Below are 10107 nucleotides of genomic sequence, written 5' to 3'. Positions count from 1 at the left end.
ACAAGTGCTATCCCTAGTGGTGATGTCTTAAGGCTCCATTGACGCTCTTTCCTCCTTTCCTTGTAAAAAGAACTTTGAAGAATTATATATTAGGCTTTATTAAAATTGTTGTCTATTAATTATATAAATACTAGCGGTTGATGGGTCTTTTTATTACACTAATGCGTGTAAATTATAATAACATTGGTACCTTAATGGTACACAAGTGCTATCCCACAACTATATTGACACAATTAACAACCCCGTATCATTTGCAACAAACGTCATAAATGTATGTAAATCTTCAAAGTATAACAAAAGCAAAATAATTTTTCCTTTAAAAAAAAAAAAAGCAAAATAAGTTTTAACCAGATGTTTTAGGTCTGAATCCAACCATGTGAATGTAATAGTGTTAAGTTTCTTGATAGGGAAATTTGTCACTTATTACAGTCCTACCTGACTCGATTGATTAGTTTATGTAGTTATGTGCAGATAATACCTAGTTTAAAATAAAAAAAATTAAGAATCGAATTACAACATTTTTTTTAAAGAAAAAGTTAGAGTGCATATGTAACACAGCAAATTTGACATTGACACTAATAAATTTATTGGTAGACGAAATAACAAAATACAAAGAATATCATAGAAGGGTTAGGCCAAAACTCCATAAGACAACAGAGAAATTGAACAACTGTCTAATTAAAAACCTTTCTTAAAAATTCTTTGGAATAAAACTAGCTAGCAAGTTTTTTTTTTGAGAGTACTAGCAAGGTTTTATAGCATATAATTCTCAATGTCTTAATGATTATTAAAATTTCAAAATAATTTTACATCTGCATAATAATTGACAGGCCGACGCAACATATTATAAGGCTTTAAAGCAAACATTAAAATGGTACATTTTTTGTAAGAAAATTAATTGAAATGAAAAAAAAAAATTGATAAAAGGAGTTTTAGATCCAACTATCAATGTTATTAAGAAAACACTTTCTAGATAAAATACACAATAAAGAAACCATAAACTAAAAGAAATTCAGTCTCTTATATTCTTTCAATTTGGCCAAGTTGTTCCATTGCAATCAACTTTAACCTTGCCTAACCAAAATTGAAAGAAAATATTAGATTTGATAATGTTCATATTCTTGTGAAATTTGTTCCAAACCATATGTAGCTTAACCATGTAACCAAAACTAAAGGAATAAGTTAGGCTCATATAACTGAATTCAATATATTTAATGAGATAATTTCAATAGTTGGCAAAACAAGTGGAACATTTTAGATTTATATAAACTGCATCGCTAAAAGCGTGCAGTCACTGTAGTCGCTAAAAGCCTGCGGTCACTGCAGTCAAAATATGTGTGATAAAGGGACATTGAGGTTGAAGAAGGGACTTGCTTCCACAGCCATGGGTTGAAGAATGGAACGTAAGTTGTTGATGTTTTTTTCAGGTGAAATCTTGTTGATGGTTGGATGAATCAAATTGTTGATAAGTTATGACTGCAGTGACTGCACTCTTTTAACGACTGCAGTCAATCTTGATCCGAGCATTTTCCTGTTGTGGATACATTGGAATCAGTTATGGCTATCAGTTATGGTTTTGAACAACATGTGCAGTATGCTATAGACATTACTTGTGCCTAAGTTGTCCAATAAAACTTTTGCCTTTTGGCCTCTTGAAACGAAAAAATAAAAGAAATCGTAAAAAATAGGCGGGGAAGAATCGGAAGAGAGTGGTCGCAAAGCTAGTCCATTCATTGTCCTTATTATTTTTATTACTGCATTATGTTACTTCACAGCATATGCAATAAAATTGTGCATCAAGGACTGCTCTAGAAACTTTCTTTTGAACATAGTAACACAGGTATATCGATATAATCGTCCACAGTTATCAAAAAAATATCCATGTGCAACAAAAGGCATAATTTTTTTTGTAGGCTTAGAAATATACACATGGTTTGTTTGCTTATAGACTTGAACTTGAATTCTGTTAAACTTCCGATTAATTTTTAAATTGTCGTATTCTCGTATCAGTACTCATATCCTATAAGGTACTGTACCCGTACCTATGCAAAATAGTATCCACCATGTTCATGTTTGTTGTAGACTTTGAACTTGAATTCTGTTTTACTTCCGGTTTGCATCTATGGAGCACGATTTAAAGACTCTTATATCAGTTTTAAAGACTCTTCAAGCTTAAATGCATAATAAATGGTATTATATGTTGTCTAATGAAAAGCAAACTCGTCTACCTAGCTTTATTCAAAAACAAAATTTATTGCAGAAAATAAAACACTCAAAGCTGGATAACTCAATACATAAGTTTGCTTTGCAGTAACAACCAAATCGAAATAGATATTCCTTTGCTTCATCAAAACCAATCAGTCACGACCACATCTCGAAGAAGGTTACAGTTCTTGCAGAGAGAGTTAACATATTGGCGATCAACGAAATTACCTGATAAATTAATTTTGCGGAGTTTTGGAAGTGCCAACAACGTCCGATCATCATCACCTAGCTCAAAATCATAGCTAGTAGCAATAACAGGATAGCTAAGGTTGAGTTCTTCGAGTAAAGGGAAACAATCAGCAAGGAAGAATAGATCATTCTTGCGGATTTTATTCATTCGGTAACAAGTAAGAGATGTCAAATTTTTCATATTTTTGGAGAAAGCTCGCAACCCATCTGCAGGAATATTGCTATAGCAATGGAAGAAAGTAAGCGATTTGATGTCTACAGGGAAAGTGGAGATATTGGTAAGAAGCTCGTCGAGGTCACTTTCTGTGGAGAAGCCAGTGATGTTGAGGGATGTGATATTAGGGAACCTGTCGAAGAGGTGAGGAATGAAAGGGATGGTTTTATCGGAGATTGTGATGGAGAACCGTAGACGGTTGGTGATGGACAAAAACTGTTTGGATACGAGGGAGAGAGGTTCCAAGTAACGGTTGTTGTCGCCATCGTCAACTAACTTGAAGATACACTCCCACCATTCCTCTGGTAAGAATGAACGTGTTTCCGCCATTGTTTGTGGAATATTGGATGTTGATGATTATGATAATGAGATGCCACAGTTTTTCTCTGTTTCTATCACCATTAATTTTGGAACATTTCGTTGATGATGATGCTGCTGCCGGCGCCATTGTTATTATAGTAATTATATTTCTAAATTATTTTATAGTAGTTATAGTAGTATATGCAAATATGCCATACAAGAGCATTTTTATTTTATTTTTTGGCTAATACTATACAAAAACATTCAAACCGTTTGTAAAAATGAAATAAAAACATTCTACTCTATTGATCAACTATGCGGCATCATACATACATATAAATTAACCATTCACTTTAAAATGTAAAATGAATATTATTAACAATTGATTAACAAATTAAAAGTCATCTTTGTAACCATATCATAATAAATCACAAGTTTGTCGAAATGACACCTCTGAATTTTCTAAAGTGAGTCAATCTCTTCTAAGACGTATTAAAGCCTTCCTAACAATATTTTGTGCCTGTTTTGTTTGGACTTTGCAACCACAAACACACGTCTGCGGGATTTCCAAAGCAAAACTGTCGTGATTTCTATAAACTGGCATTTGAAGCTTTTGCGTTAACGTGGTGAATTGCCATGGTTTTAAGGAAAACATGGTTTGCAAAACACAGAAGCAAACAGGCACTTTGTTTTCCAACTCCTCCGGTTAAAGTGGTTGAGCTGGAAATTCAAATGGATCTACTACTTTTAACTGAGAAGTACTAATACAATGAGATAACGTGATAAACATTAAATTTGAGTTTTGGAAACAAGGAACTACTTTCTTTTTAGATTTAACATATGCAATGAAAGAATTGAAATTGTACAGTGAGATACATAATGCATTTTCTAAATAATACTACAAATCCTTTATTCAGAACAATTACGTTAAAGAAATGGCTTGTTTGGGAGAGTGGCCATCAACCTCCAAGTTGAAAGAAGGCATGTCAATTCACCGTGATATAAAAAAGCTGCAATAAATAGCTTCCAATTCAACATGCGTTCACCGTAACCCGAACACCAAAACAGACACATAAAATCAGCTGGCTACATATGGTTATGTTTGCATTATCACCAATAAAATTTGGCAAGTTCCGAGACACGGACCTGTTGCATTTCATGTCTCAGAATTTGCAATATTCTGTTGCGATCTGCAATGTAAGAATCCCCTATGACTACAACTCATTCCTTGTATATGTTGTATTTCATTATTGGAAATTGCCTTCTCTTTGTTTAGATTTGACAAATGAAATGAAAGAAATAAACATGCACAAAAAGCTGCATTGTACACTTTCTAAAAATTCTGTCCTGTCATATCAGGTGCTATGAATATCGTCAACCAACACATTCTCATTTACGAATAGTATGTCAAAAAAATTTGCTGCATATTTTCCAATGGCTAGCCTAAGATCAAGAAGTCTAGTATTCCTGTGGTAGAAATTGCCTTTAACAGTAAGCAGAAGTATTCCTAGCTACCTACCTGTCATGTAAGATTCAAGCATCCTAGCATGTTACATCAAGGATGCATACGCTGACGCATGTATGCCATTCTCAATTTTCAAATCATTTAGAAATGTTTTGCCTTCCGAACACGCTTTAGATTAAAGGTACGAATTAATTCTCTAACATCCCTTCTAATGGAAAAGAATGCAGAGACTAGAGCAAAAACAATGGTTGGATAGATTCGGACACCCTTTGCATGACTGAAACCAGATTCTATCATGATGAGTTCTCTAATCAGACCCCACATCAGAAGAAGTATTCCAAAAAGTCCCATTCTTCCTGGTTTTATCAAACCCAAGATTGCTCCTCCTACAGCCAAATAGCTTCCTGCAAGAACCTGCAGGAAGAACCCAACTTAAAAAATGAGTGCCAAAGCTATGCGACAGTGCTATGGAGCTGCTATTTGACAAAATTTTGTACAAAATAGCATAATGCAGAAGAATATCAATTTGTTCGCTACACTATAACGCTATGGCACTGATGTAACCGTTATTTTAAGCCATTGTTTTTCTTTTCAGTTAGTAATCAACCTCTAGGCGTTGGAGTTCTGATACGGCAGAGATTGTCCTTGTATTGAAATTGTGCAACAAGTTTCTGTAACTTGGGATTGTTTTCAGCTTGAAAATAGCCTTTGCAACTGATCCTGGGTAGATAAGAGCTTTCACTATGAAGAGTGGAAACACCTCACTTGCAATCAATTGAGAAGATGTCAATTCTAATGGTGTCTTGCAGATTCCCCTTCTGCATGGAACGCTGAAAGAAATGAAGCCTTTGTTAGTATCAATTAGCACTACAATACAGTTATACAAAGAGCATTGTATTGATTCTTTTAAATTATAACTGAAATGAGAATTGAAATTGAAAGTATTAAATCAGAACTTCATTTCAAGCTTTTGCTGTTAGTTATTGCAAGCTTTTGGTGTTAGTTATTTCAAGAATTGAAAACACACTTTTTTTTTTGGATACAGAGAGGGCCAAAACCCAAGAAAAGAAAACTACAAAACAACTAGACGTGGAGTAGAAACTCCAATAACATCAACAGAGATCAAATGACTAATCTGACTCGGACATAGCTCAAACACTTGTAAAGTATCCTCGCTGTCAAAACTCATATTAGCTAGAGCATCCTCACATAAATTTGCTTCTCGATATAAATGACAAATTTTGATCTCCCACTCCACCTCAAGCAAACTGTGAAACCTCTCATTCAGGCCATATTCAATCCATTGAACACCCCCCACAATTCTGCAAGAGAGGCACTACACGCTCCAAGATACTTAGCAAAACCACAAATCCAATTATCATCTACTAGCACCATCCGTATTTAATTTTACCCACCCCATAAGAGGTGGAGTCCAACTAATGAAAGTTTGATGTTGAATGGCATCATGTAATAAGCGGTTCTGCTGCACTATATCAGTATAGTAACTCGCTCTCTGCTGCACTAATATCCACAGATTAGCAGACCTAACAAAGTGCAAAGACAGGAACTCTGTTTCTCCATGACCAAAGCATATGGCAAGCAATAGGCAACAGCCAATAATTCTTCCAACCTTTATTCAATTTACCAACAAGAGAACTAGATAAATTAAACTCAATCCAATGCACCAGGTCCACACAAAAGAACTAATTTCTCGCTTCCAATGTGACGACATTAATCCATAACGCCAGCATTGAGACAGTCGTACAAGACATGTAATATGCTTTCCACTTCAATTTCACAATTCACACACCAAGGATTACCAGTTTTCATTTTACTTCTCTAAAAGTTGGTCATCAATCTACCATGTAAAACAACCAAAAGAAAGAATTTCACTCTTTCTTGAACCTTAAGATTCCAAATTTTAGACCAAAGCCCATGATTTGTATCAGTATCGAATATGCAGAGGCTATGATAAGCTGCAGACACTGAGAATTCTCCATGAATATCACCCGTCCAACATCTAACATCATCCCCTCCATCTCTACTAGGTGGAACAATAGCTATGATTTTCTGCAGCATATGCATAGGCAGCCAATCACTCATAATCCGCAAATTACACTCCCCATTGTCATCAACTAGATCAACAACTCTAGCATTACACAGATCACTTGGAATGACACAACCTCCAAATCTGCTCCACAAAGATTACGAGCTATCCAATTTGAAGTCCACGTATCAATTGGTTCACCATTACCAACTATCCAAAAATCCAAAACTAGACATACTAGGCCACAACTTGACCAACTTGAAAACACACATTTACTAACACATAACATTTGACCAAAAAATTTATCGCACGAGAAAAATTGTATCCTCAGAACTACAGGGGAATGTACGGTCCGCATAGGTCTTTTACTAGTTAGTATATGAACCTGAACCAGTTACACTGCAATTATGAACCCAATTATTGTCATAATTTAATTTTCTACAATTCACTTTGATTGTATGATACATTGGAGTTTGAATCCCTTGCCAGATTTTAGTTACCTCTCAATCAAACTCTAAACTACCGGTAATATTTTAGTGGTCTAGTGTCAGTGTCAGACACCGACACATGTGAATATCTTCAATTAATTTATCTTTTTCAAAATATCACCGGTATCGACATGTCAGCGTCTGGTGTATGTGTCTATGTGAGTGCTTCACAACTTGATTAACCCTAATTGGCAGAATATTAAATTGCAGAATATTAATTTAAAGAACAAAAGAAACAGAACGTAAACCCTACAAAAACAAAAAGCAGAACGTAAATGTTGTACCAATGATTAACCCTAATTTGCAGAACATATTAAATTGAAAATGTATAATGTAATAATACTGATAATGATATAAAAACAAAAAGAAAGAACAATAAAGGTAGCTTTATTAAAGCGAGAAAAAAAAGGGTGAAAGAGAAATGATGATGACGATAATACCTGAAAATGGGGATTTGAAAAATGATGATAAAGAAATAAGCTGAAAAAGCAATGGTGGAAATGAGCTTAGCCAAACGTGTTGAAGAACCCATTGAATTGAAATTCAAGCTTTTCTTTCTTTTTCAATAATAAAATCAAAAAATGGAGTGAGAGAAAATAGGTGTCACAAAAGAAACGAAATGTTCCCTCAAAAAAAATAAATAAATAAATAAACGAAATGTAACAAGTTTTTTGACATTATTACTAAAATGGTGATTAAGAGACTAATCCGGGTAATTATCCCTGTGACTGAGCAACAAGTAAGGAAGTTTTACCCCACACCCCAACATTTATTCTTTGACCCCAACATTTGACCCAATCTACCTAAATTACCCTTTTAGGTAAGATAAAACCCAACAATCACTTTCACTAGTCTCAGACAAAACAAATGCATTACTGGAAATTCTTTCTTGTTGCCGGAATCCTTTCCGCCTGAAATCCTTTCGATTTTGCTTTCTTTTATCATAATCGATTGATTTTGTACCTTAATCACTGATTGAGATTTTAGGGATTTGACATTGATCTATTTTGTTCCCATGCATGGTTCTGGGTTAATTAGTTTCCTGGAAAAGGTTTTACAACTACTTGAATTTGGAAAATTAAAACCACTTAATTATAGAAAAATATAACTTTCGGAATCCTTAATTTTTACAATTGAATCTACTGTATTTTATTTTTGACATAATTTTTTGTGGAAGCAATTTGTTACAGGGAAACCATTTGTTGAATTCGGAAAGGTTTAAAGTGTTTAAAAAATAGTTTTTATGGAAGCAATTTGGAAACATAAACATAGTGTTACCTCAATTTATGGAAACGTACGTTTATTATACTGATTTCTGGAAGAAGAAAAAAAATACAAATTGGAATTGTTTAAACTGGAAAATGTGGGGGTGAACTCATACTTTGAGAAATGAGGCAGGGTGAAAAATTAATGTGTAAAAGGTTAAGTGATTAAAAGGATAAAATTGAAATTTTTTAAGATTTGTAGGGATGAAAGTATATATGTAGGGGTATAGGGTAAAACTTCCAACAAGTAATAACAACTTAACAAAAAAGAGTTTGGTTTTTCCGCAACGGAAGTTTGGCGTTATTGGACCACACCAAACTCTAGTGAAAATTTTGGAGCCAATTTTCCCTCCTTTTTTTTCGTTCTAACGTTTGATACTAAATCTGAAAATTTTGACACGTTTTAGAATTTTTTATTTTTTTTTTATGTAGTTTTTTCCACAATGAGGTGAAAAAACAAAAGTGGTCTTTAAACCAAGTTGTAAATACCATTTGAAATTTACAAATACAACTTTGTAGTTTTAAAATCAAATTTGAGTGAAGATGTCTTGTCTTGCAATATTCACCTTAGTAATTTTAAGGCTTAAAGGCACTTTTGGCCCTCTATGTTTTAAATAGTTGCGATTTTGGCTCCCTAAGAAAAAAAAATGGATATTTTGACCCCCTATGTTTTGTTTCTCTTTTGATTTGCTGATTTTGACCAGTCAACGCCCATGTGGCAGGTCATCACTTGAGTGATTTGGCAGACAGCTGTGTAATTTTCATTTTAAAAATTAATAGTAATTCCAATCTTGTAAATAGGCAATTAAAAAAATTAAAAAAGAAAAAAATAAGAGAGTGGAGCACGTGATCTTCTTCCCTCTTCTTGTCTTCATCATTTTCAAAACATTATACTCATATAAACCCAAAAAATCAACAATTAAGTTAACCAATGAAACAAAACAAAACCCATCATCTTAATTAACTCCTCTGATCATCATAAAAAAAAAATTCATTTCTCAAAACCCATTTGATTAAGTGAATCTCAAAACCCTTTTCTCAAAATCCATTTGATTGTTTCAAAAATCCAGTAAGCATCAAAATTATCAAACCTGCAATCGATTTTATTTATTTTTATATTTGAAGGATTTGTGGTTTTTTAAAGTGGGAAGGTGTTGATCAGAGACACATCCTACCGAGTTAACCCTTTCGCTTCAAGAATCAGCTTGGTAGGTAAAAATTCATTTCCAAACCTTTTGATTCTTATGTGATTCTATGCCCCACTGAATGTTTTGTTTTCGTTTCCTTTTTCTATTTTCCTTCCATCCCCACTGTTGGAGTTGTTGCTGTTATTGGGTTTGTCATTCAAACAAAGAAGAGGCAAATAAGTGGAAGAATAGATGCAGATCTGGGAAATAATTGTCTAGGAAATAGATTTATGAAAAGGAGGGTGAAATGATACAAACATTATTTTTACCTTTCGGCAAATAATTGTTTGAATTATGTTGTTCTGTGATGTTGAAGATTAGATGGTGTTGATAAGGAGAAGGAAAAGAAGATGAAGTTGTTTGAATTATAAGTTGAAAGTGTTTTTTGTTTTTATAACCCTTTTCTAGTTTTTTTTCTCGTTTTTCTGGGTTGTATGTTGAAGGATTAAGAAGATGAAGAATGAGGGGGAAGAAAGAAGAGGAAGAAGGAGAAAAAATTAGAAGCTCACGTGCATCTTTCTATTACTTTTTTATTTTTTATTTTTTTAATTCTTGAAATACACACATGGCTTTTCTTTTTAATTTTTAAAATAAAAATTACACAGCTGTTTGCCAAATCACTCAAGTGACCTGCCACATGGGCGTTGACTGGTCAAAATCAGCAAATCAAAAGAGAAACAAAACATA

The 10107-nt window shown here is 33.7% G+C and overlaps 2 protein-coding genes across 2 annotated transcripts; both read right to left on the bottom strand.

The window, feature by feature from the left end:
• Positions 1 to 2347: 2347 nt before the first annotated feature.
• LOC146926015 (F-box/LRR-repeat protein 16-like) lies at positions 2348 to 2998 on the bottom strand. The gene has a single exon (XM_085706848.1). The coding sequence runs from the start codon at positions 2996 to 2998 to the stop codon at positions 2348 to 2350; it is 651 nt and encodes a 216-aa protein (XP_085562974.1).
• Positions 2999 to 4274: 1276 nt separating this feature from the next.
• Positions 4275 to 7596, bottom strand: LOC146926014 (uncharacterized). The gene is made up of 3 exons (XM_085758436.1): positions 7409 to 7596; positions 5041 to 5263; positions 4275 to 4847 (listed from the first exon to the last, which is right to left on the bottom strand). The coding sequence occupies exons 1-3, from the start codon at positions 7498 to 7500 to the stop codon at positions 4575 to 4577; spliced, it is 588 nt and encodes a 195-aa protein (XP_085614562.1). The 5' UTR covers positions 7501 to 7596; the 3' UTR covers positions 4275 to 4574.
• Between the last annotated feature and the right edge of the window lie 2511 nt (positions 7597 to 10107).

The sequence above is a fragment of the Medicago sativa genome, chromosome 4 (genome assembly GCF_051527215.1).
Source record: "Medicago sativa cultivar Bolivia chromosome 4, Bolivia_mono, whole genome shotgun sequence".
NCBI classification, from domain to species: Eukaryota; Viridiplantae; Streptophyta; class Magnoliopsida; order Fabales; family Fabaceae; genus Medicago; species Medicago sativa.
The sequence above is the reverse complement of the archived record's forward strand: the minus strand, read 5'-3'. Positions and strand labels throughout refer to the sequence as shown.

Excerpts from the sequence above, each read along its gene's own strand:
- LOC146926015 (XM_085706848.1), bottom strand. The coding sequence starts at position 2,998 with ATGGCGGAAACACGTTCATTCTTACCAGAGGAATGGTGGGAGTGTATC.
- LOC146926014 (XM_085758436.1), bottom strand. The coding sequence starts at position 7,500 with ATGGGTTCTTCAACACGTTTGGCTAAGCTCATTTCCACCATTGCTTTT. Across the intron at positions 5,264-7,408 it reads TTTCAAATCCCCATTTTCAG|CGTTCCATGCAGAAGGGGAA; the intron begins GTATTATCGTCA and ends CATTTCTTTCAG. Across the intron at positions 4,848-5,040 it reads CAGAACTCCAACGCCTAGAG|GTTCTTGCAGGAAGCTATTT; the intron begins GTTGATTACTAA and ends TTCTTCCTGCAG.